Here is a 27,401-nt window from a genome sequence, read left to right as displayed (position 1 = left end):
ATCCCTGGTTCAGGTTCTTCCTTGAATGCCTACAGTCCCTCCAGCATCTAGTCCCGCCTCCTCTAAATTTGCCGGCCAAATCCCATGTCGTGTTCCTTATACCTAAGTCACTGAGGTTGTGTGTGCTTCCCCCCCATTCACACTCCAGGTGGGGACCAAGACATGGACTTTGACATTGAGAAGACCACAGGCAGCATTGTCATCGCTAAGCCTCTCGATACGAGGAAGAAGTCGAGTTATAATTTGACCGTGGACGTGACCGATGGGTTCCACGCCATTGCCACCCAGGTTAGAAGCCTCAGTTGGGAACTCCTAAGTTGAGAGGAGATGGGAGTACTGCTCAGTTGGGATGAAACTACGAAAGGCTTTCTGTGGATGTGGTATAGCTCACAGAATGCTAAACTGGAGCCAAAGTTCTGCATCCTAGTCTTATCTGACATATTTTCTGCTTCTGTGATCTTGGGAGGGTCCTTGTTCCCACTGTGGATCTCTATATCAAGGGGATTTGTCTAAATTAGCAGTTTTCAATTAAAGATAGAGGGCCATGGGGCTACCAGGGGTATGAGGATTGACAGCCAAGTAAGTGAGGCTCTGGATTTCTACTCTGATTTCAGCCAGAGTTTTATCCATGTCATATACAGAGATTTCACACAAAATTTCATTAAAAGAAGAGGCCCTTTAACAAAAAAAATTGTGTTTGAAAACCACTAAACTGCATGTTACCTGAAAACCTTGTGACTTTGAAATGTTATCATTTATTTAACAAATACTTATTGAGTGCTGTGCACCAGGCACTGTGCTAGGCACAGATGATATGGTGGGGAACCAGACAGACAAAGTCCCTGACCTTGTGGAGCTTACAGTCTACTTTCTGTCTCACTCTCCTCCCTAGGTCTACATCGTCATGATTGCCAACATTAACCACCATCGGCCCCAGTTTCTGCAAGCTCATTATGAGGTCAGAGTTCCCCAAGACACACTGCCTGGGGTTGAGCTCCTCCGAGTCCAGGCCACAGATCAAGACAAGGGCAAGGGCCTCATCTACACTATACATGGCAGCCAAGACCCAGAAAGTGCCAGCCTCTTCCAGCTGGACCCAAGCAGTGGTGTCCTGGTAACTGTGGGGAAGTTGGACCTAAGCTCAGGGCCCTCCCAGCACACGCTGACAGTTATGGTGAGTTAACTGAAAAATCGGGGAAGAATATACTTCTATGCAGATGTGTGGGGGTGGATGCTTGGGGCCATGCTCAGAGTTCTCTTTCCCCTGATGGGCCAGGTGTACTGATGCTCATAATGATAACCCATGAGATGAGTTGGGACATTTCACAGCCTTCCAGAGGTACCTTCCATAAAGGATGCTTGGGAGTGATGAAAGAGATGGGACAGCTGCCAAGAAAACTCCCATAAACTTAGACTTGCTCCAGATATCCCCCAACAGTTCTCTCCCTGGTCCATGAACTGCATGACCACATTGTGAACTTATGCAGTGTCAGGGCTGGGAGGGACCCAGAAACCATTCCACCCAGGACTCACTCTCAGAGTCTTGTGTCTGCACTTTTATGACCCCGAGAGTGAGTGCCTCCTTAAATTTACACTCTACATGCCTCACTTGCCTCACTCTAGTCCAAGCCCTGATCCTACCCATTTCTCTTGTCTTACACCAGAGGTCCACAGAGGAAGAGATGTGCTCACCGCCACACAGCTCTTTCTGATGGAACCAGAACTAGAGCCCAGCTTTCCTGGCTCGAGCCTCAGGGTTCTCATATGTTAGTTTGTCATTCTCTGGGCACATTAATATGTATTAAAGGCTCTGAGAAGTCCTGCAGCAAAGAAAACTTTAATTTGATTTAATTCAGTGCTCCCTAAATTTACTTGACCATAGAATGTTTTTCCCCCCTGCACAACATGTTAACATCTTGAAAAACTAATATCCTCTGAGACCTAATCTGGAAAATACTGTTTCTCTGTTAATGTCCGCCTTTCTCCTAAAGCGAAATTATCCAATAAAATAGCTAAGCTTAATAATAATTAATAAAAAGAGCATAAATGAGAGCAAAATGAAAAGGAATAGAGCTACAATTGGGTGTATTTTCCATTGGCATTCTATTCATTGACCTTCTTCTAACCAAGCCTCTTCCCATTCCATTTGCTACCCACCCCGTCACCTCCTTGGGCCCACAGGTCCGAGACCAGGAGATGCCCATCAAGAGGAACTTTGTGTGGGTATCCATTCACGTAGAGGATGGAAACCTCCACCCACCCCGCTTCACCCAGCTCCACTATGAGGCCAGTGTTCCTGCCACCATGGCCCCTGGCACAGAGCTGCTCCAAGTCCGAGCCACGGATGGTGACCGGGGAGCCAATGCCGAGGTCCACTACTCCCTTCTGAAAGGTGAGAGTCTGGCTCGAAGTCCAGAAAGGGGGAGGGGCTTTGGGAAAGGAGAAGCAGCAGAGGCACGAATTTGGAAGTTAATGAAGGGCCAAGCGCTTTAAGCTTTGGCAAGCTATCACTCTAGATCATTCCCTGGGACTGTAATGACCTAAGCTAATGTACTTCCAATGATGGTCAGAACAACAACTAAGGGACTACTCATGTTACTGGAGACTTTCAATATATGTTATGTAAACCCACTGATAACTATACACGTAGAGGATGCTTACAAGTGCATGCAACATTTTAAAATAGAATATCTTTGTGCCTATACAATAGAAGGGGCCTAAAATACCTTATGCGACGTATGGCATAGTTTTAGGAGTAATTTTGATTTCCTGCTAAGGCCATATCTATGATTTTATATCTCTTAGGTAGTTTCCTTCATCTCAAAACTGGAATAATATTACCTGTGCCAGAAAGTCCTTGTAAAGATTAAAAGAGAAAATGTATGTTACTGCATGTTGTAAACTGTCGAATACTAGACAAATGCCAGAGGTTATTGCTATCACTGATAAGTGTTAATTATAGGTAATTGAGGTAACAAATGATAATATCTAATATCCAACTAATTTTTACTGATAATTTATAATGGTTGCTAATTCATAATTAATGATATTTAATAATGATTATCTTTCATAATAATTAATACTTCAGAGAGTTAGATGCTGTAGAGGGACAGAGGCGAACATGACTTGCTTTCTGCCCTCATAGAGCATAATGTTCATTTATTATTATATGTGTTTATGTATATACATATATAATAAAATTCATATCTATATATATATACACACACACACCCTATACACTATATCGTAACTAAATCCAGGGTGGCATGGGGTGTGAATTTTACCTTTTCCAAGTTTTGTGTGATGGTCTCTTTACTGATCTAGAAAGCCTAGTTGGTGCCTCTTGAGGGTGTGAATAACTTCAATTCGTCCTGTCTTTTGTTTCAGGGAACAGCGAGGGTTTCTTCAACATCAATGCCCTTCTAGGCATCATCACTCTAGCCCAGAAACTTCACCAGGCAAGTCACGCCCGGTATACTCTGACAGTGAAGGCAGAAGATCAAGGCTCCCCACGGTGGCATGACCTGGCTACAGTGATCATTCACGTCCACCCTTCAGAAAGCAGTGCCCCCATCTTTTCAAAAGCCGAGTACTTTGTAGAGATCCCTGAATCAATCGCTGTTGGTTCCCCAATCCTCCTTGTCTCGGCTACAAGCTCCTCTGAAGTTACCTATGAGTTAAGAGAGGGAAACAAGGATGGTGTGTTCTCCATGAACTCATATTCCGGCCTCATTTCCACCCAGAAGAACTTGGACCATGAGAAAATTTCATCTTATCAGCTGAAAATCCGAGGCAGCAATATGGCGGGAGCATTTACTGACGTCGTGGTTCTTGTTTACATCATTGACGAAAATGACAACGCTCCCATGTTCTTAAAGCCGACTTTCGTGGGCCAAATTAGTGAGGCAGCACCATTGCACAGCATGGTCATGGATGAAAACAACAACCCCTTTGTGATTCGTGCCTCTGACAGAGACAAAGAAGCTAATTCTCTGTTGGTCTATGAAATTTTGGAGCAAGAGGCCTTGAAGTTTGTCAAAATTGATCCCAGCATGGGAACACTAACCATTATATCAGAGATGGATTATGAGAGCACGCCCTCTTTGCAATTCAGCATCTATGTCCATGACCAAGGAAGCCCCATCTTATTTGCACCCAGGCCTGCCCAGGCCATCATCTATATCAGAGATGTAAATGACTCTCCTCCCAGGTTCTCAGACCAGATATATGAAGTAGCAATAATGAAGCCCATCCACCGGGGTATGGAGCTCCTCATGGTGTGGGCCAGCGACGATGACTCGGAAGTCCATTATAGCATCAAAACTGGCAATGCCGACGAAGCTGTTGCTATCCATCCCATGGATGGCCGAATATCTGTGTTGAATCCTGTTTTCCTGGGACACTCCCGGGAGCTTACCGTTAAGGCTTCTGATGGCCTGTATCAAGATACTGCACTGGTAAAAATTTCTTTGACACAAGCTCTTAATACAAGCTTGCAGTTTGACCAGGATGTCTACAGGGCAACAGTGAAGGAGAATTTGCAAGACAGAAAGACACTGGTGATTTTGGGTGTCCAGGGCAATCATTTGAATGACACCCTTTACTACTTCCTCTTAAATGGCACTGATATGTTTTGTATGGTCAAATCAGCAGGCGTGTTGCAGACAAGAGGTGTGGCATTTGACCGAGAACAGCAGGACACTCATAAGGTGGCAGTGGAATTGAGGGACAATAGGACCCCTCAAAGGGTGGCTCAGGCTCTGGTTATAGTTTCTATTGAGGATGTCAATGACAATCTCCCTGAGTTTAAGCATCTGCCTTATTACACAATCATCCAAGATGGCACAGAGCCTGGGGATGTCATCTTTCAGGTATCTGCCAGTGACCAAGACTTGGGGGTAAATGGTGCTGTCACATATGCATTTGCAGAAGATTACACATATTTTCGAATTGACCCCTATCTTGGGGACATATCACTGAAGAAACCCTTTGATTATCAAGCTTTAAATAAGTATCACCTCAAAGTCATTGCTCAGGATGGAGGAAGCCCATCCCTCCAGACTACTGAAGAGGTAGTTGTCATTGTAAGAAATAAATCTAACCCGCTGTTTCAGAGTCCTTACTATAAAGTCAGAGTGCCTGAAAATATCACACTCTATACCCCGATTCTCCACACCCAGGCCCGGAGTCCAGAGGGACTCCGACTCATCTACAACATTGTGGAGGAAGAGCCCCTGATGCTGTTCACCATTGACTTTAAGACTGGTGTCCTAACAGTAACAGGCCCTTTGGACTATGAGTCTAAGAACAAACATGTGTTCACAGTCAGAGCCACAGACACAGCTCTGGGGTCATTTTCTGAAGCCACTGTGGAAGTCCTGGTGGAGGACGTCAATGATAACCCTCCCACTTTCTCCCAGTTGGTCTACACCACTTCAATCTCAGAAGGCTTGCCTGCTCAGACACCTGTGATCCAATTGTTGGCTTCTGACCAGGACTCAGGGCAGAACCATGATGTCTCCTATCAGATCGTAGAGGATGGTTCAGATGTTTCCAAATTCTTCCAGATCAATGGGAGCACAGGGGAGATGTCCACAGTTCAAGAGCTGGATTATGAATCCCAACAGCACTTTCACGTGAAGGTCAGGGCCATGGATAGAGGAAACCCTCCACTCACTGGTGAAACCCTTGTGGTTGTCGGTGTGTCTGACATCAATGACAACCCCCCAGAGTTCAGGCAACCTCAGTATGAAGCCAATGTCAGTGAGCTGGCAACCTGTGGACACCTGGTTCTCAAAGTCCAAGCTCTTGACCCCGACAGCAGGGACACTTCTCGCCTACAGTACCTGATTCTCTCTGGCAATCAGGACCGGCACTTCTCCATTAACAGCTCCTCAGGAATAATTTCTATGTTAAACCTTTGCAAAAAGCACCTGGACTCTTCTTACAATTTGAGAGTAGGTGCTTCTGATGGGGTCTTCCGAGCAACTGTGCCTGTGTATATCAACACTACAAATGCCAACAAGTACAGCCCAGAGTTCGAGCAGCATGTTTATGAGGCAGAGTTAGCAGAAAATGCAAAGGTAGGAACCAAGGTGATTGAGTTGTTAGCCATTGATAAAGACAGTGGTCCCTATGGCACTGTAGATTATACCATCATCAATAAACTAGCAGGTGAGAAGTTCTCCATAAACCCCCATGGGCAGATCACCACTCTGAAGAAATTGGATCGGGAAAATTCAACGGAAAGAGTCATCGCTATTAAAGTCATGGCTCAGGATGGAGGAGGAAAAGTGGGCTTCTGCACTGTGAAGATCATCCTCACAGATGAAAATGACAATGCTCCACAGTTCAAAGCCTCTGAGTACACTGTGTCCATTCAATCCAATGTCAGTAAAGACTCCCCAGTTATCCAGGTGCTGGCCTATGATGCAGATGAAGGTCGAAATGCAGATGTCACCTATTCAGTGGACTCAATAGAGGACTTGCATGAACAGATCATTGACATCAATCCAACCACTGGTGTTGTCAAGGTGAAAGAGAGCCTGGTGGGATTGGAAAATCGGGTCTTTGACTTAAAAATCAAAGCCCAAGATGGGGGGCCTCCTCACTGGAACTCTCTGGTGCTGTTACGTCTTCAGGTGGTTGATAATGAAGTATCCTTGCCCAAATTTTCTGAACCTCTGTATACTTTCTCTGCATCTGAAGACCTTCCAGAAGGGTCTGAAATTGGTTCTGTTAAAGCAGTGGCAGCTCAAGATCCAGTCATCTATAGTCTAGTGCAGGGCACAACACCCGAGAGCAACAGAGATGGTGTCTTCTCCTTGGACCAAAACACAGGGGCTCTAAAGGTGAGGAAGGCCATGGACTATGAGTCTACTAAATGGTACCAGATTGATTTGATGGCATATTGCCCCCATAATGACACTAACTTGGTTTCCTTGGTGTCCGTCAACATTCAAGTGAAGGATGTCAATGATAATAGGCCTATATTTGAGGCTGATCCATATAAGGCTGTCCTCACTGAAAATATGCCAGTGGGGACTGCGGTCATTCAAGTGACTGCCAATGACCAGGACACTGGGAAGGATGGCCAGGTGAGTTACAGGATGCCAGTGGATCCCGACAGTAATATCCATGAGCTCTTTGCCATTGACAGTGAAACTGGCTGGATCACTACACTCCAGGAACTTGACTGTGAGACCCGCCAGACCTACCACTTTTATGTGGTAGCCTATGACCATGGCCGGACCATCCAGCTATCTTCTCAGGTCCTGGTCGAAGTCTCCATTACAGATGAGAATGACAATGCTCCCCAATTTGCTTCTGAAGACTACAGAGGATCTGTGGTCGAGAACAGTGAACCTGGTGAACCTGTGGCCACTCTTAAAACCTTTGATGCTGATATTTCTGAGCAGAACAGACAGGTTACCTGCTATATCACAGGTAAGGATACCAGTCTTGGAATGGAGGCACTGAGGTGCACTGAGAAAAGTCCAGTAAGAGGTGCCCCAAGACATAAGTTTAAGTCCTGGCTCTGCCACTTATTAACAGTGTGACCTTGGGTAAATCACTGACACTCCCAGAACCTCAGTTGCTCCATCTACAGACTTGAGCAAGCTGTGGATAGTAGAAAATGCTTTGTAGTCAATCACTGGACCTGAGCATTGCAATAAAAACATCTCCTTAGATATGATATCAGCCCAATCCCTTCATTTCACATCTGAGAGAACCAAAATCCAGATAGAGAGAGAAACTTGACCAAGGTCACACTCCAAGCTTCCATCAGGCTGGGATTAAAATCACACCCTACAAACTGCTTTCCTCAGTGGATACCTATTGCAAACCTAAATTACCCCAATTCCTGTCCAATGGCCAAAAGAGTTTCTTTACTTCTCAATGTCCCTTTCCCTCTCTTTCGGGTGCCATGTCATTCCATTCCCATAGACATGGTTCCTTCCGCTATCACAGGCGTCTGGAGGAGAGTTAATGAGCCAAGAATCATAGACTCCTGGAGACAGACCCTGGACCAGAGCTGTTTGAAATATGGAGTCTTAGGGAAACAGAATGTTACCATCTTATATCAGACTCTTAAAAACACAAAAGTCCTAAAATCTCTGAATAATAAAATAATGTCAATATATTATCAACTCTTAGAAGAGTTGAATTGTGGAACTCTGGAATCTTAGAATCTCAGAAACCCATCTCCTCTACTAGTGATTGGTGTCAAGGAATTATATGACTCGGAAGCAAACCCTCCACTCAGTCTGTGTCCTCAGTTGTAAAATAAGACCTCAGAGAGTTTAGTATTGTTGATCACTTTCCACCCCTCTACTGTTGAACAGATACTAGAAGATTCTTGTATGGAATTAAAATTTACTTGTCTTTAACTTTTTCCGATTCCTTCCAAAACACAAAAAATAAGAAGCCTACCTTAGGCACATATTTTGGAGTGGTGCTTCCTGCATTAATAATTCCATTAAACAGGCAGCCCTTGAACTCTGAAGACATGGTTATGCTTCATAACAGCAAATAACTGACCTAATGGAGAATTGTGAGTCCCTAGTTAATAGAGAAAATTTTTGTATTTTCCAGCAATTCTAAAAGTGTCAGGTGGGCAGCTACCTGTGGCACGAAGCTTGGTTCATTCCTGTTGCTCAGCTTCTGGAATGTCTGTCTCATGTTTTTAGAGGGAGACCCCTTGGGCCAGTTTGGCATCAGCCAAGTTGGAGATGAGTGGAGGATTTTCTCGAGGAAGACCCTGGACCGTGAGCACATGGCCAAGTACTTGCTCAGAATCACAGCTTCTGATGGCAAGTTCCAGGCTTCGGTCATTGTGGAGATCTTTGTCTTGGACATCAATGATAACAGCCCTCAGTGCTCACAGGTGAGAGCCTGGCGAGGGGTTGGGGGGAGTGGAGGCAAGGAAGCTGGAGTGAGGGGAAAGACGGAGGAGGAATCAAGGGACCGTCTCTGAGGCTGGCCTTCCCTGACCACACCTGCTTCCGCTTCTCCCCAGCTGGCCGAAAACTAGTGCCTTGGGAGGCGGTCATTCTAGGTAATTCCCTGGCCTCCCCGTAGGGATATCGTCAAGCTCTTTAGGAACCATGGTCCATACCTGTCCCCCTACACTCCCTACAAAGGACCATTTCTCTGTAAAACATACCCAGAAATAAATTAACTTCTTCATTCTTCAGACACAACCTGCCACGCTAAGTGGGAAACCCCCTCCACAGCTCAGTTTGTTAGCATGGATCGTTATTACCAAATACATCCAGACAGACCTGCCCCGAGAGACGCCCTGCCCTGCCGCCCACGCTCATGTATGCGTATCCACATCTGCATAGGTAACACAGACCAACACAGATAACCTCTGCCAGGTTACACGTATTCGCAAACATGCAGACAGGGCAGTTACATTTTTGATAAGGGACACTTCCCTAAGGGCCTCATATGATTAAACCCTAAATTTCCCATGATGTGTGTGTGTGTGTGTGTGTGTCCATCTCTCCTCTCCAATCTCTCTCTCCCTCTCTCTCTCCCTACTTCTGTCTCTCTCTGTGTTACCCTTCCTCTCTCTGGATCTGAGTGTATCTCCCGCAATTTCCCTCTTCTTTGTCTTCCGTCTCCAGCTCCTCTATACCAGCAAAGTCAGTGAAGATATATCTCCTGGACACTTCATTTTGCAAGTTTCTGCAACAGACTTGGACTCTGATACCAATGCTCAGATCACATACACTCTGCATGGTCCTGGAGCAGATGAATTTAAACTAGATCCTCATACAGGTGGGTTTCCTGAGCTATAGGATTGAACCATTTATTTACTGAATATCAAGTACCCGGTACTATGGTAGGCTCCTTGGGGAATGAAACAGGAATTGACTTATCCATCCTTCCATCTACCCAGCAAACATACTTTGGCACATTGTGCCAAGCATTGCACTAGCTGCTGGAGAAATAATTAATTGACTAATAAGACAAGATCTGGGTCTTTAAAATCTAATAGGAAAGGCAGTCACTTAATCAGTGGTTTGAAATGTGCTGAGTTGAGAAAAAATGCAGGGTTTTAAGGGGAGTTTTGATAGGAGAACTTGACTTAGGCTTGGGAATGAGATTAAGTGAAAGCTCTCTGAAGAAAGGGCATTTTATGTGAGACTTGAGGACATATAGGAGTTAGCCAGGATAGATAATAGAGTAGTAAGTAGTAGGAACAAACATTCAAGGCAGAAGAATTTATACAAAGGCCTAGTTTTTGGAAAGAGTGTGCACATCAGGGTTTGATGGAGGACCAGAAACTGGTGCACAGAAGGGGTGGAGAGAGGGCAAAGGAAGAGACCCTCAGGATGGCAGGGGGCAAATCCCTCCTTTAGAGCCATTGAAGGATTTAGGCAGGTGTGTGTCAAGGTCAGACTGGGGATAAAACCTGTATTGTGGTAAGGATCAGAGATAAAGTATGTGGAAGCCTAGCCCAGGTGTGGCACATAAAAGAAGTTCAACAGATGTGGTTGCCATTGTCATTATCATTAGTTAGGGGACAAAGCAGAGAGCCGGAAGTAGAAAGCCCTGCGGGATAGACCTCAAATACCCGGGAGAGGCTGGGCTGTGAGAGTCTGGTGGAGAAGGCAGGGTGGGGTCTGCTCCCTTTGGAAGAGCAGCCCACAGAGGTGGGATCCCGGTCCGCTGCTGTGTAGGGAAGGGGATGGGGATGGGCAGCACAGAAGGGCCCAGTCACAGAGGGCCAGCTGCCAACACTTGGCTCGGAACCTGTAGCCTTGGAGATTCCTGAGCAGGGAGGTGGCAGGTGAGAGTGGTGTCCCAGGAAATTGTCTGAACAGACAGGAGACAATATTGTCCTCCCTGACTCCAGAATGGGCATGCTGAGTCACCCCAGGTGGGTTACGTGATCTCTTTCTGCTGTTGTTTGTTCAGCTGCAGGATGATCAGTGGAGTGAAAAAAAAGAGGGGGGGACGGTTTTTCTGAATATGGAAATAATACATGTTTATTGTACAAAAACTCAAACAATGTAGGTGTATATTATGCAGAAATTGGGAAGATTACCTAATAATTAGCCCCAAGATAAGCACTCTTGGTATATATTCTGTCAGACTGGTTTTCCATGCATCTCCGAAGTCCCTGTACAGAATACTGTTTTGTGACTTGCTTTTTTTCATGTAACAATATCTTGGAGAAATTAGCAAGACAGTGCATAAAGCCCTATCATAATTCCTTTTTGGTTGCACGGTATTTTACTGCATGGCTAAACCATAATATAATTAACCAGTCCCCTTTTGAAAAACATATAGGATATTTTCGGTATGTTGCTATTATAAACACTCTCTTTATTGGGTTTATTATACAGGATATATTTCTAGAAATAAAATTGTGGGCCAAAGGATAAACACATTTTAGCGGTTGTTAAGAAATTGTCTAAATGCCCTTTAAAAGTGTTGTTCCTCTTTGCAGCTTGTTGGTGTGATGTCAAATTGGTGATGAGGTGGTGGAGTGTGTTTTAGGGGAGTGAGCAGGTTTGGGGGGTGGGGATATAAGTGAGCTTCTTTCCTGACCGTCCATAAACAGGGCTGACTTCTTTCCTCTGGGACGAAACTGAATGGCTGGCGTTGTCTTGCATAGATATCTAGAAGGCACGTGCTGGGGTTACATCCACCCAGGGAAAGCTCACCTGCTGTCATTTCTCTGGCCAGGGGTGCTGACCACACTCACAGCCCTAGACCGAGAGAGGAAGGATGTGTACAGCCTTGTTGCCAAGGCGACAGATGGAGGCGGCCAATCTTGCCAGGCAGATGTGACCCTCCAGGTGGAGGACGTGAATGACAACGCCCCCCGCTTCTTCCCGAGCCACTGTGCTGTGGCTGTCTTTGACAACACCACGATTAAGACCCCCGTGGCCGTGGTACTGGCTCGGGATCCAGATCAAGGTGAGAACAAGAAGGCTTGGAAGCCTCTGCTCATGGGGTCACCTTGGGCAAGGGTTTGGCTCTGTGTGTTGCTCTGGGACTGGTAAGGACTGTGCCTCCTCACTGAGTCTCCGGACACTTGCAAGTGGAAAATGTCTGTCCACAAACTGCGTACCTCAGTGCTACATGACAAAAGAGTTTGGCAATTTTTCGGGACCAGTACAGGGCATTTCAGTCTCATTGTTTCTCATTGCCACTTAGACCTGGAGCCCTTTCAATCCTGTCATTTTACCTCAAGGACAAATTGAATGCAAACACTTAATCAGAAATACACCAGTCAGAATTATTCAACTCTGATGAATTTGCCGCAGCAAAGGAATTTTGGGCACAAATTCCATTAAGCCTACTAAATTCCTTAATCAATTTTCTATACAATAAAGTGGAATCCTTTTCAATATTTTACATTTTAATTTTAATGACATCATTTTCATTAGGGTTAATTCTTTTCCTTTTAAATTTTACAAGGCAAATTGGATTCATCCGGGAGTATTTATTCCATATTGTGCCAATTATAGCTTCTGCCATCAAATGTTTTATTGTTGTTACACACACACACACACACACACAATGTCAGGTATGTGTCATGAGTAAAATTTTATAATTGAGGTAGGGTAAAAAATGCCCTGGGGTCAAAGTAGCCAGATCAACATAGGATATGATAATGATAATGATGTTGATGATAAAAGTGGGAATCAAAATATCCTCTTTTGTTCGACTCCAGCAAAGTAAACTTAAGACTTCCTAGACTAGAGGAAGTGAGCTTTAGCTTGGCAATGAAGGAGGTGAGAGATTTTGGAGGGATGCAGGGGTTCTAGGGAGGGCAAATAGTCAGTGCAAACGCAGCCAATGGCTACAGTAAGGCCCTATAAAAGCTCAATTAGCCAGTGCTTGCTCACCTCCAGAGACAGGAAGCTCCCTACTTCCTAGGCAGCCCCTTCCTTCCATGGTGCCTCAGATAATTACCAAGCACTACCTATTTGGAGCTAACAATCATCAGTCCTGATCCTGCCCTCTGCAGCCACACAGATGTCCTAGATGCTCACTCATGACAGCCCTTCCAAGACTAGGAGGTAGTGACTACCTGCTTCAGCCTCGACCTTCCCCTTCAGGATGGAAGAGGCCTAGTGTCTTCAGTCACCTGTTTCCAATCCCACCAGCCTTGTGGGACACATCCTCTGACCTTGCACTGGTTTACCATTAACCTTTCAAATGCCCTCGGTCTCCCCCACAGGCACCAATGCCCAGGTGGTTTACTCCCTGACCGACTCTGCTGAAGGCCACTTCTCCATCGAGGCCACCACGGGTGTGATCCGGCTGGAGAAGCCGCTGCAGGTCAGGCCGCAGGCAGCACTGCAGCTCACCGTCCGTGCCTCTGACCTGGGCACCCCGATCCCGCTGTCCACACTGGGCACCGTCACGGTGTCCGTGGTAGGCCTTGAAGACTACCTGCCCGTGTTCCTGAACACGGAGCACAGAGTGCAGGTGCCCGAGGACGCCCAGCCTGGCACAGAGGTGCTGCATCTGGCCACCCTCACCCGTCCGGGTTCTGAGAAGACTGGCTATCGCATGGTCAGCGGGAATGAGCAGGGGAGGTTCCGCTTGGATGCCCGCACAGGTGAGAGAGCGCCTGAGGCAGCCCCTGCCAGGGTCCCCGGGGACTTTGGATTCCTCATATACAGGGCATATCTGCCCACGCAGCCCTCCCCGGCCAACCTCCTTTGGCCCTTTCTTCACTCTGCATGTCTCCAGGTACCAGGTCCCTTCTGCACCCTGGGGCCAGTTTATGTGGGAACCTCCATTATTCCCCCACTTCCCCGCCCAAGACCCTAAGCAACCCACTCTCCTCCCACAGTTTGCGGCTTCCAGGTTTCAGCTCAGACCCAGCCCTACAAGGCTGAGGCCACCCTCCATGTCTGGCTGCAGAGGTAGAAGCACTTTGGGAAATGTGGGGCATAACAGCCCAGGACAAGGCTGTGGCTTCCCTCCTAGAGCCCTCCCCAAATACCCTGGCACCCCTGAATTTCCTTTATTCTAACAAAGAGAGGCTCCCCAGGTCAACCCACACCCCATGCAGAGTCCTCCCCACAGCACCCCTGCAATGCTATCTACCTCCTAAAGTAGCTGCCTTATTGTTGAGCAATGCTTTCTTAAAGTTTGTATTATGAAGACTTTAAACAAATAAAAAATAGAAAAGAGTATAAATTACCTGTTCCCATCACCCAGCTTCAGGAATTATCAACACACACCAGCTGGTGTCATCTTCACCTGTCCCCCTCCCACATCGACCCGTTGCTGAGTTATTTTAAAGCAAATCCCAGACACCATATCATTTAGTTTATAATACTTTGGTGTGTATCTCTAAATGATAAGAACTCCTTTTATAAACACAACCACAATACCATTATCACACTTAAAAGATAATTCCTTAATATTGTCTAATACCTAGCGAGATAATTTTTCAGGTTATCTTATGTCTTTTTGAAGCTGGTTTGTCTGTCAACATCCCTCAAATGATTTATATGCAATATCTTAAGTCTCTTTTAATCTCTGATATCTTCCTCTCCTTCTTTATTTCCCCCTGCCATTTATTTAATGAAAATGTTGGGTCATGTGTTGGTCAGAATTTTTTATATTTTGGATTGGCTAGCTGTATCTTTATGATGTCATCATATAACCCATCTCTCTAATCCTTATAAGTCTTTTTTTTTTTTTTAAGTATATCTTTATTGATTTCAGAGAGAGGAAGGGAGAGGGAGAGAGAGAGATAGGAACATCAATGATGAGAGAGTCATTGATCAGCTGCAGCCCGCAACCCGGGCCTGTGCCCTGACCGGGAATCGAACCCTGATCCCCTGGATCCTAGGTCGATGCTCAACCGTTGAGCCACGCCCGGCTGGGCTCTAATCCTTATAAGTCTTATAAATGACATTTGGACCAAAGACCTTGATCAGGTTCAAACTCAATTTTTTGGCCACAATGCCTCATAAACAATGCTGGGCTCTCCTTTGCACTATGTTGGGAGGCTGACTGGTTCTTTTTAGGTTAAGGTTGACGGTGGGCTTGGAGTTGTCAGCCTGATGCATCCAATATAGAGTTCTCCATCAGTTCTACTTCTAATGGTTTTAGCAGCCTTTGATGATCATTTCCTAGATATATTATTCCATTTGGAGCTGCAAAATGATGACTTTCTAATCCTATCATTCCTCATTCATTTACTAACTGGAATTCTTTTATAAAGAAGTGTTTTCCACCATTAACTGTTGTCCAGGAGCTGCAGGAAAAACCCTTGTTCTTTCCTTTTCCAGTTTTCAGAATAATAAATCTATGCCCTAACAATTTATTGAACAACTTTGGGTGATATAAAGCTCTTAATAATTTAACCTCTGTCGTGTCCTAGCTGAGTGAGCTTGGGTAGGTCACTTAGCTGTTGGGAGCATCAATTTGACTCACCTACAAAATGGAAATCACTTTTTTATCTAATATAAGTAGATTTAATACTGCAGACTTAATGGGATTTCAATGAAATATTACAAAAATAAATGAGGGAAGCACTGCCATTGAGAACAATAATAAAGAAAATGAGAGGAGATGGAAGGAGAAAGGAAGGTAAAGAGGGAGACGAAGGAGGGGGTGATGGAAGGTGATGGAGGATATCTGTATCTCCTGACCCTATTGAGCTGCCTCTCCTGGGGTTTGGTTCAAGACTTCTCAGCCTCTGCCTTTGTGGTCCAAACTGCCTCAATGCTCCCATCACCTCTTTTTTCATCAGGGATCCTATACGTCGACAGGAGCCTGGACTTTGAGACAAACCCCAAGTACTTCCTGTCCATTGAGTGCAGCCGGAAAGGTTCTTCCTCCCTCGGTGACATGACCACAATCGTGGTCAACGTCACTGATATCAATGAACACCGACCCAGATTCCCCCAGGATCGGTACAGCACGAGGGTCTTAGAGAATGCCATCGTGGGCGACACTGTGCTCACGGTAAGGATCTGCAATTCTGCTGTTTGGGGGGCATGGGCTCTGGGGTGGATTCTTATCTCTCCCTTCCCCCCGTCACCCATGAGCATAGATTAGTTTACAATTAATACACAACGGACTTGACTCTGTACTTGTAGCCACTTGGCCAAACTGTCTCTCACGACAAAATGTCTCAGGAACATGTCTGACAAAACCTAGATCAAGTCCTGATGTCATGGGGCCCGGGAGAGGCCCCAGAAGACTATTAGAGACTCCAAAGCCTGAGAAAGGCCTGGTCATAGTGTGGGAGGGAACATGTAATTGTTCCCAGGGCATGGAGTGAAGTTCTGTATGCCCACAGTCCAGGTTCCCCCTGACCCTTCATTCTGCCTTTGGTCCCATCTCCTCCCACTCCCTACATGCGCCCTCGGCTCCGACCACACTGGGAGATGCGCCCTTCCCCAGACATCCTCTGCGCTTTCACACCTCTGGGCTCCTGCTATTGCCTCTGCTTAGAACGTGGGCTCCGCTCCCGGAAGCCATCCTTATTTCAAGGCTTCATGGATCCTTTTCTAGTCTCCCCAGCTGGAACGTATCACTGCGTTTCTACGCTGATCAGCTTAGAAAGCTGATCATACTTTGCCCCCCACATTAGAATTATCCATAAAATTAGATGTTAAGTTTTTTTGTGGGCATATTAGTTTTGCCACATTCCTCACCTCCTAGCGCAGGACCTAGCACCGTATGGGTCAATGAGTAAATGAATTAATGAGTGGATAAATGAATGAGCCATGGCATGCTGAAGTCCATATTAGGACATAATAGATTCCTTTGGCAAGGATGACTGTGGTCCAGTCATTGGGGAGGGGACATATCTGTGCCCCCTACATTCCCAGGGGCTGAGATTCCTTTCTGGTCCCTCTTGCCCCTCATTCACAACCATCACCCCCCTCCACTGCAGGTGTCAGCTGCTGATGAAGATGGACCCCTAAATAGTGCCATCACCTACAGCCTGGTAGGAGGGAACCAGCTTGGGCACTTTGCCGTCCACCCCAAGAAGGGGGAGCTACAGGTGGCCAAGGCCTTGGATTGGGAACAGGTGAGTCATGTAGGAGGGGCCCAATCTGAGTTCATCAAAGCAGAATTTAGCCCTGCTACAAGTCCAGAGTATGAATTGTGGTCAACGCCCCATCCTAACACTTCTCCAGGCCTGCCCCCACTTGTTTTCTCTGTAGGGCCTCTATGGCCTGTGAGACCAGAGGCAGGAGAGGGACTGAGTGACACTTAACCTTCCCTGGAGAAGCTCAGGCCAGCTTCTCACCACTGGCCAGGGATCATTAGATCATTATAACAAGTTAACATTTATTGAGCACCTGCTCTGTGCCAGGAACTTTGCTAAGCACTTTATATTCATTATGCTATTTGGTCCTTAAAATAACCCTTGGAGATGGGTCCTGATATCATCCTCACAGAAGTTTGGTCACTTTCCCAAGGTCTCACAGCTAGTAAATGGTTGAACTGGAAACCAACCCTATTTTCGTCTGACTCCGGAACCTGGGCCCTAAAATGCTATTGTTGGGCAATGGGGGGGGGGGGGGCTTAGGGAAGTATCTCTACCTTATTTTTCTGAAAACATTAATGATGAAGCTTAGGGAAGTATCTCTACCTTATTTTTCTGAAAACATTAATGATGAATCGGGGGGCAGAATTGAGGGGTCCCATTGCTAACTCTCCACTGGGTATCTTGCTATGTAGACTTCTAGCTATTCCCTGAGGCTCCGAGCCACAGACAGTGGGCGGCCCCCACTGCATGAGGACATAGACGTCGCCATCCAAGTGGTCGATGTCAATGACAACCCACCAAGATTCTTCCAGCTCAACTATAGCACCTCTGTTCAGGTATACTTGACCTTTCAAGGCACCCTAAACCCACCCCTCCCTTCATTTCCCTCCTAGAGGAGGGTGCTCAGCACTGGTATGAGTCTACCCGAACAATGGCCGTGACCTTGCACTGGTCTAGACTGACCAAGTCAACAACTAACTGGCAGGCAGGCAAAATGAATGAATGAATGCTCAAGGTGCAAGCATGCCCTGGGCACAGCCAGGGTGCCGAGGACTCATCCCAGGGAAGGGGATGCAGAAAGGTGTGAGAGGAAGAACTGGGACTCATTTTGCTCTTTGATTTCCTGTCACTCTCAATCTCAGGAGAACTGCCCCATCGGCAGCAAAGTCCTGCAGCTGATCCTGAGTGACCCAGACTCCCCAGAGAATGGCCCCCCCTACTCATTTCAAATCACCAAGGGGAATGACGGCTCTGCCTTCCGAGTGACTCCAGATGGGTGGCTGGTGACCACCGCGTACCTGAACAGGAAAGTCCAGGAATGGTATCAGCTTCAGATCGAGGTGAGAGCATGGTTGGTGACATTGGGGACAGTAAATGTGCTGGCAAAAACATTACCAGTGCTTCAATTATTAGAAAAAACCACATACAGAGCTCTTACTATGTGCCAGGCACTGGGCTAAGTGTTAAACATGCATCATTGCAATAAATCCTCACAACATGCTTTAGGGCCGGTACAGTTATCACCCTCATTTTATAGATGTGATAACCAAGGCACACAGAGGTTAAGTGACTGGCTCGAAGTCATACTACTAGTAATTAGCAGAGGTGGATTGCTTCAAACCCAAGCTCTCTGACCCCAGAGCCCAAGCTCTTAATTTCGGCCCTGCTCCCAGGCAGGACACCCTCAACCTGGCTCTCACTCCTTGAGGCTGGTCAGGACAGCTCTCTGAACCTCAGGTCTTGTTAAAGGCCTACCCCAGAGAATTGGTGTGGGGTCAAATGAGAGAACATATATACATGTGTAGGGGATTGTGGTGGTATTATTACGGGTTGTATAAGAATTGCCCAGTGGCAGTGACTAAGATGGTGCTCAAACATTACTCTCTCATTTCATTCCCCCCAAATCCTTTTCTTAAGTGAGGTCACGTCACTGTCTTGCTTAAAACCTTCAATGGCTTTTCGTAGCTCTGACATAAAATGCCACCTTGTGCTCCTCTGCCCACCAGTGACGGGGTCCCTGCTTCCCTCTCCCTCACCTCCAGTCCTCTGCCCTGCCCACTCTGCCGGCAACAGTGGCCCCTTTCTGTTTTTTAAGCATACCACAGTCTTTCCCACCCAACAGCTATCCCTGTCTGTCCCCTCTTGTCCTCACCTATTCTCATCCCTCAGGACTCAGCTCAAGTGTCACCTCCTCGGAGAAGAGACTCCTCTCCCAGCTGATCTAACTCAGGTCTTTCAATCCTCAGATGTCTCCATCACCTCTCTCCATTTATTTGCTCCACAGCGACTTATCCAAGTCTGACATCCTCTTGTTTATTGTCATCTACTGTCTCTTTTCTCCTGATCACAGCACAAATATTTGTTAGCTGAACTAAAAAAAAAAAAAAAAAAATGCTCCCCCTGAACCCGAGCCCAATCACAGAGTAAAGGGGAATCCCAAAGAGAATCTCCTAAGGCTGGCAGGGGCCATGAAGGACAAACACTGGCGTCGCTAAGACACCTCTTAGAGAATGAGAGAAGTTCAAGAGCAAGGAGGCCAGGTCATGTGGCCGGAGGGGTTTAGGGAGAGGCTCAGAGAGATGTCCAGTGGGGAGAGGCAGCTAAGTCTTACTGTGTGGCGCAGGGTGTAACTCCCTCCACGAAGCCCTCAGTGCTGTTGGAGCTAGTATTTTCTCTCTCAAACGTGACAGCACGCTGAGCCTGCCCTCAAGTAGCGAGATACGATCCCCCACGGAGCCAGCATCCTGGGCCACAGTCCCACGGTAACGCCGTGCTTCCCTGCCCACAGGTGTCCGACAGCGGCATCCCACCCCTTTCATCTTCCACGGCTGTCAGAGTCCACGTCACGGAGCAGAGCCACTACCCACCCTCTGCCCTCCCACTGGAGATCTTCATCACCGTCGGGGAGGAGGAGTTCCAGGGCGGCATGGTGGGCAAAATCCATGCCACAGACCGAGACCCGCAGGACACGCTGACCTACAGCCTGGCAGGAGAGGAGACCCTGGGCAGGCGCTTCTCGGTGGGAGCGTCCGATGGCAAGATCATCGCTGCCCAGGGACTGCCTCATGGCCGCTATGCATTCAATGTCACAGTCAGCGATGGGACCTTCACTACCACTGCTGGGGTCCACGTCCACGTGTGGCATGTGGGGCGGGAGGCTCTGCAGCAGAGCATGTGGATGGGCTTCCACCAGCTCACCCCGGAGGAGCTGGTGAGCGACCACTGGAGGAACCTGCAGAGGTTCCTCAGCAACAAGCTGGACATCAGACGAGCCAATATCCACTTGGCCAGCCTTCAGCCTGCAGAGGCCACGGCGGGGGTGGATGTGCTTCTGGTCTTTGAGGGGCATTCCGGAAACTTCCACAAGCTACGGGAGCTGGCAACCATCATTGCTCACTCAGCCAAGGAAATGGAGCACTCGGTGGGAATTCAGATGAGGTCAGCCATGCCTGTGGTGCCCTGCCAGGGACCAAGCTGCCAGGGTCAAATCTGCCAAGAGACAGTGCACCTGGACCCCAGGGTCGGGCCCACGTACAGCACAGCGAGGCTCAGCATCCTGACCCCGCGGCACCACCTGGAGGGGAACTGCTCCTGCAATGGTGAGGAATGGGCCTTCCCCAGGGCAGCCAGCAGGGTGGGCTCTGCCAGCCTGACTCCAGGGATGGAGATCCCGGGGAGGGGGTGCGGGGTAAGGTAAGTTTTAACAGGGCTAAAGGCCAGGAACCACCACGAGGCAGGTGTAGCCTCACAAAATCTAGTCACAGGACAGCACCCTATTCTTGGCCACTTTTTGGAATTTTGAAAATAATGGTAAAAATACAAGAGGCAATTTAGCATCATGGCTAAGGGTACAGACTTTGGCATCAAGCTGCCTGGGTTCAAATCTCAGCTCTGCCACTTGCTAGCCACATGAGCTTAGGAAAATTACTAAACCTCTCTGTGCCTTTGGGTCTTTGTAGGGATTAATTGAATATTAAATAACAATAGCAAGTGCTTGTTTAGAAAAGTGCCTGATATAGAAAGTGGTCAATAAACACTTCCTAATACTGCCACTATTATTACTGTAGCCTGGTGGTTATAACGTAAAGGTTTAGACTAAATGGCGCAGGTTCAAGCCCCACCTGTATCACTTACTAGCTAGGCAACCTTGGGGGTTTATTAAAGGCTCTGGGCTTTAGTTTCTCAACCATAAAATAATGAAAATATTATCATCTGCCTCCTTGAGTTGGTTTGGGGAGTAAATTACTGAATGGATATAAAAGCACTTAACCCCTGGCTGGCCCATACTGAGCACCCATCAGTGGCAACTATCATTCATAGGGTAGCAGTTGTTGCTATAAGGACTCTGCTACGTGCCAGGCTCTGTGTGTATGTTACCTAAACTCATTGTCACCACAACCCCACGAAGCAGGGTCGTAGCTCCATCTACAGTTGAAACTGAAGGGTGGGGATTATATTATATTGGTTTGCCTGAAACTATAGGCTCTGGTGAAGGACTGATTATTCAAATACCTATGCACCCCACTCTAAAGCCTGAACTCTTTGAGCAGCTCTTTAGGAACTCAGTTTTCTGAAAGGTTTCACCCAGTGTCCCTGGCATTAAGACCAATGCACATGAGCATTAGCCGAAAGAGAATGACCTTGCCTGCAGCTCGCCGTCGCCCCCTGCCTGGTATTGCCTACCCTCTATGGGTCCACCTGGTTTGCATTAGGGAATTCTTTCTCAGATCTGTTGACTCTCTCTGGGCCCACTGGATTTAGGCTGGGTGAGCTACTCTTGGTGTGGGGTGGGGGTTCCCTTCTTGTGTCTCTTGCCCCAGAGTGAGGTGCAGGGACAGCTGTGTTGGCTGAAGCTTCTCTCTTGACCATCTGGCATCAGATAGCAGAGGTTCTAAAATTAAAGATTGTGCAAAATCACGCAGGGAGTGTGCTTTTAAAGAGACCTGTTCCTGGGGATCACCTCCAGAGTTTTTTATTTAGAAAGTCTTGGGTGAGGCCTGGAATTGGCTTTTTTAACCAGCACCTCAGCCAACGCTGAAGCAGGTGGTGTGAGTGAGGGCTGCACTTTAAGAAATACTAGATGGGCTGGCTCATGCATCACCGGAATCACTTGGACAGAAGTTTTGGGTTATTTTTTTAATTTTAGAAAAATATGACATACAGAAAGATCCTGGCATCACAGTGCATAATTCAACAAGTTTTCACAAGCCAAATGCATAGTACAACCAGAACCTAGATCGAGGGTCAGAACATGACCCTCAGACACCTCCCCTGGCCTCTGTTCTAGTCACTCCAGCCATCATGGGGAGAGTTTGAAAATGCAGATTCCCATGTGCCACCAGAACTTCCACGTCATACTCTCTGAGGACAGAGCCTGGCATTTAGTATTTTAAAAGATTCTCCAGATGATGCTGATATTCAGCCTGGTTTGGGATTCCTGATCTAGATAACCTTCAATATCCCATCCATTAAGGAGCTAGTACAGTGGAATCTCCAGCATCGGAGAGGATTAGACCTGCGGTGTGACAACTCTTGGGATTTTATAATCCCGTGTGCCTCAGGCTTTCTGGTTCTTTCTCCTCTTTTTGGCCTGTTCCCTCTTAACAATTCCTCTTCCCTAGGTCTCGGGGCCTGTACCACTAATCCCTTCCCCTTACAACCATTATTCACAGGGATTTAATATTTGAACTCAGTTCTGGGGAGGGTGGAGTTTCTAAAATCTCAGGAGGGCAGTGCTGAATATAGCACAGTATTTCCCAAAGTGGGTTCTGCAGAATGCTGACTCCAAGGGCTACGAATGGGTGGTCCACGTAAGAGGGTCCCATGGTCAAATAAGCTTGAGAAACCCAAGTGTGGGTGAAGTCTCCTTATGCAACTACATATTAGCAGTTCTGGGGGGGTTGGAGCATGCGGGACTTTACAGAAGTTTTGGCTGCACGATCTATCACTTCCTTTATCACAGAGTCTCCTGGCCTCTCAGGGGCGTTTCATTTGGGAAGTGCTTACCCAAGTGGTTACACTCCTAACGATGAGAAAAGAGATATCTTGAGGCAAAACAACCCTGTGGTGTTCCTGAAATCACACCTATATGCAAAATCCTCTCCAATTCTACTTCCTTCTTCCCCAAATGAGATAGAAATGACACAAAACACAGTAGGATAGAAATGTTGATCTTCACACACCTGACTAATTATATATCTGGCTTGATTCCTGCCTTGTTAATAGTTTGAGGTCATAGCTTCTGACCCAGGCAGGGACCCAAGGCAAGGGTCCCTGGGGTCAAAGGAGAGTGTGCAGGGTGATGGCCCTGTCTAGCTGTGTGACCCTGGACAAGTAACCCCCAGTCTCGTTTCTTCATCTATAAAGTGAGCAATGACTCTGCTTGTCACCAAAGGGGTGAATGAGACAGTCAGCTGGAGGGCTCTGTGGGGACCACGTCACGTGGAGGTGACACCTCTGGTTGCTTTCACAGGCACTGCTGCAAGGTTCAGCGGTCAGAGCTTCGGGCGGTACAGTCTCCCAGAGGCTCAGAACTGGCACATCCGTTTCCGTCTGAAAACACTCCAGTCACAGGCCGTTCTCCTGTTCAGCAATGGGACAGTGCATATCTCCCTGAAGGTAGGGCACCGCCAGCCTGAGAGATGCCATGGGAACGTGCCAGGCTCTGGAGGTGGGGGCAGCGTGAGCATGGCCAAGAAGGCCAATTTCAGCAAAGAAATCCCTTCATGGTTCTCAGGGATGTTAGGTCTGACCATTATGTCAGGACACAAGACTTTCCGGTCACGACGGCCAAAGCCACCCCACCTGAAGATGCATGTCCAAATACAACAACAGAGGTCAGGCTATTCTATGGGAGCAGAGAAAGTCTCTGAAGAGAGAAAGAGAGATAGATGGGCCCATCTAGCTCTGGTGCTTTTATCACTTTTGCTGAGTAACAGAACAGTGTTTCCCAAGACGGGGGAGGCTGGTTACCACTGGGGTGTTCAAGATGAAAAGCCCAGCATTAACGTTACATGGAAGAAAAATGAAGTTCAATGGATACTTTTTCCATTGATTTTTTTCTTTTTTAGAGAGAGTGGAAGGAAAGGAGGGAGGGAGGGAGAGAAACAGAAACATCGATGTGAGAGAGATACATCGATTGGTTGCCTCTCGCATGCGGGATCCAACCCGCAACCCAGGCACATGCTCTTGCTAGGAAATTGAGCCCACGACTCTTTGGTACGCAGGCCTGACACTCCAACCACTGAGCCACACTGGCCAGGGTTGAATTTCCTTTCTAATAGTCTTTCAGCCCTTCTGATTATGTCATCTAGAAAGTCTCAGTTTACCTTCCTGATTTGAACACCTCTAGCACACATATCAGTCTCCCACTTTGACAAAGAGAAACAGACTTTGGCCAGTTAGAACTTAATTCATTCAATAAATATTTATTGAGCACCTACTATGTGACAGGCACTGTTCTAGGTGTTGCTGTCTCATCAGTGAATAGGAAAAAAAAAACCCTTACAGCTTTTGTCCTAACAATAACCATAATAAATCAGAAAATTACAGAGTCTGTCCCAATGTGATAAGTGTTTTAGGTTAAAAGGGGAAAAAAAGTTAAGGGAAATCATGAGTAGGGGAAGTTGTAATTTTAAATAAGGTGGTCAGGGGAGGCTTCATTGAGGTGATAACTGAATAATAATTTGAACGGGGTGAGGGAGTCCACCTAGACAGCTGGGGAAACAGCATTCTAGGTAGAGGGAATAGTAATTGGCAGGAGATTCCTTAGCATGCTCAAGGCACAACCCAGAGGTCTGTATGGCTTGATTGAAGCGAGGGGAGAGGAGGAGGAGTTGAGGTCAGAGATGTAATGAGACGGGGGCAGATCTATAAAGTCTCATAGGACATTGAAGGACTTTGGCTTTTATTCTGAATAAAATGGAGGGCATCAGAAGGTTTTGAGCAGAGAACTAACATATGCAAAAAGGGCCCTTATGGCTGCTGTGCTAAGAATAGGCCTTAGAAGAACAAAGACAGAAGCAAAGAGATCCAGCCCAAGAAGCAATAATTCAGGTGAGAGATGATGGTGGTTCAGATCACGGCAGTGGCAGTGGAACTTGGAAGAAGAGGTCAGATTCTGGGTAGATTTTGAAGGTAAGGCCAACAGGACTTCCTGATGAATTGAATGAGGGGGTGGAGAGAAAGGAAGGAGTAAGAATTTTGGCCTGAGCAACCAGAAAGGATGGAGTTACTGCCAACAGACCTGGGAAAGAATATGGGTAAAGCAGGTTTGGGGGGAAGATCTGGAGTTCAGTTTTGGACATGTAAGTTTGAAATGCCTATTTGACCTCCAAGTGGAGCTGGATAAACAAGTCCAGTGTTTATGAGAAAGGTCTGAGATGAAGATGAAGATCACCAAGGAGTGTAGATTAAAAAGAGAGTAGGCCAAGCTTTCATCCTTGAGACCCTAACACTGAGATGTCGGGGTCCAACAAAGGAGACTGAAAAGGGGCAATCAGTGATAGTGGAGGAAAACCAAGACAGTAATGTACCCAGGAAGCCAAGGCACACATACCAAGAAGGAAGGAGTGCGGGATCAGCTGGGTGATATGCTGCTGAGAGGTCAACTAAGATGGGAAGTGACATTAATCGCTGGATTTGGCAACACAGAGGCCACAGCATACCCTGACACCAGTGGTTTCAGTGTTGTGGTGGGTGAGGGTGGAATTTTGCTGCAAAAGGAAGCAGAGGAAAAAACGCTATATTTGGCAAGAGAAGTATGTTCAAGTCAACTTTTAAAAAATAATATTAGAGCAATAATGTTTGTATGACAATTGGGATGATCCAGCAGAGAATGAACAAAGTTGTAGGAAAGAGAAAGAAGAGTCAGTGGAACCTTGTCCCTGAGGAAGTGTGTGTGTGGGGGGGTCTCTTACATGAATGGGGAGACTGGCTTCCACCAAGGTGGACAGATGTGATTGTGAGAGGGTCCCCAAGTCCCTGTCTGATTGCTGAGAGTTGAGAATGAGGAAGGAGGCATCAGGGGTCTGAGGAGAGAGAAGGTGTGTGGAAATAGTCATCTGGGAGAGTAAATGAACTAAGGAAGACAGTACGACCGTTGAGCAGCATGAAGGGCTCACTTGAGACTCATGGTCATGAAATTAAAGGGGGCTCAATAAGTAAGGCTGTTTCTCTGCAGCCGTGTTCAGCTCCATGATGTTCATTCAGAATAGGGGGAGACTTGAGTTTTGCCAGATTTATGGGTTTGCCAAGTGAGTTCTACCAAGTAAGGGAAGGGTAGGACTTTGGCTATGGAACTTACGCTGCATAAGGAGAGGAGTGAGGACATTGCTAAGAAGGCAAGAGACAGTGAAGACGGAGGTGGGATCAATGGATTTGTGGTCCTGGGTAAAGTTAAAGGAGTGATTTAAGCGCGATGTTTTGAGCTGTACTTACTTTTTTCATTCTATTTTTCTATTTACTGTATAATAGTACGTTTCCTTTTTAAGTAAAAAATAGTATAGGTAGTGTTGAATCAGGGCAAAAATCAAGAAGGTGGTGTACAAATGGCTAACTCCTAAAATCACTGGACTGTATCTTCAAATTTCACCCAGAGACAGTGCTTATAGTGAGCAGAAAAATATTTGACCACAAATTATCCCACTTCTTAGGGTGAGGCGAACTAAAATGTTTTAACCCAGACTTTTTGATTTCGGGACTTTTTACACTCTTAAAAATGATTGAAGATCTTAAGGAAGTTTTGTTTATATGGGTTATATATAGCTATCGACGTTTCCAGTACAGTATTAGAAATTAAAACTGACAAATGTTAAAATCTTTATTTGTTAATTCATTTAAAAGTAAGGAAGCCATTACATGTTCACATAAAAAACATATTTTTATGAAAAATAATTACATTTTCCAAAATAAAAAGCATTTTTTTACATTTTTTGCAAATCTCTCTGCTGTCTGGCTTAATAGAAGAAGACAGCTGGCTTTTCATATCTACTTCTGCCTTCATCTGTTGTGATAACACGTCTCAGAAATCTCCACTGTATATTTGTGAGGGAATGAGAGTAGAAAAGCCAGATAATGTCTTAAGATTATTATGAATATAGTTTCTCCTTGTAGATCCCCTGACTGGATCTTGGAGACCCACTTCAAGAACTGCTAAACTATTGAATAAGGGAATGGGAGTGAGAGAGAGGCTTTGGTATCCTTGAAGGCCAATGCCCAGGAATGCAGAACACTGGAGAGGCCTTTGCAGAAGAATCCAGAAAATAGCAAGGCATCTCTGGGCCTCAGTTTCCTCATCTGTGAAGTGAAGATGCCATCCCTGCCCAGGCCATCCCATGGAGTGCAGTGAGGGCCACATAAAACCATAGACAGAAGAGCACTTTGAAGGCTTTCATTCTCTATA

General features: G+C 46.5%; 1 protein-coding gene across 1 annotated transcript in view; it reads left to right on the top strand.

The window, feature by feature from the left end:
- FAT2 (FAT atypical cadherin 2) overlaps positions 1 to 27,401 on the top strand; it is a 64,851-nt gene that overhangs the window by 30,064 nt on the left and 7,386 nt on the right. The window contains exons 7-20 of the mRNA XM_081134110.1: positions 149 to 288; positions 893 to 1,174; positions 2,182 to 2,392; positions 3,388 to 7,446; positions 8,691 to 8,887; positions 9,633 to 9,786; positions 11,704 to 11,937; positions 13,208 to 13,591; positions 15,746 to 15,960; positions 16,898 to 17,035; positions 17,692 to 17,835; positions 18,142 to 18,339; positions 19,788 to 20,598; positions 23,472 to 23,617. Coding sequence (XP_080990236.1) covers positions 149 to 288; positions 893 to 1,174; positions 2,182 to 2,392; positions 3,388 to 7,446; positions 8,691 to 8,887; positions 9,633 to 9,786; positions 11,704 to 11,937; positions 13,208 to 13,591; positions 15,746 to 15,960; positions 16,898 to 17,035; positions 17,692 to 17,835; positions 18,142 to 18,339; positions 19,788 to 20,598; positions 23,472 to 23,617 — 7,313 coding nt within the window. The remainder of the gene's footprint in view (positions 1 to 148; positions 289 to 892; positions 1,175 to 2,181; positions 2,393 to 3,387; positions 7,447 to 8,690; positions 8,888 to 9,632; positions 9,787 to 11,703; positions 11,938 to 13,207; positions 13,592 to 15,745; positions 15,961 to 16,897; positions 17,036 to 17,691; positions 17,836 to 18,141; positions 18,340 to 19,787; positions 20,599 to 23,471; positions 23,618 to 27,401) is intronic.

The sequence above is a fragment of the Miniopterus schreibersii genome, assembly GCF_964146895.1.
Source record: "Miniopterus schreibersii genome assembly, chromosome: 4".
NCBI classification, from domain to species: domain Eukaryota; kingdom Metazoa; phylum Chordata; class Mammalia; order Chiroptera; family Miniopteridae; genus Miniopterus; species Miniopterus schreibersii.
The sequence above is the reverse complement of the archived record's forward strand: the minus strand, read 5'-3'. Positions and strand labels throughout refer to the sequence as shown.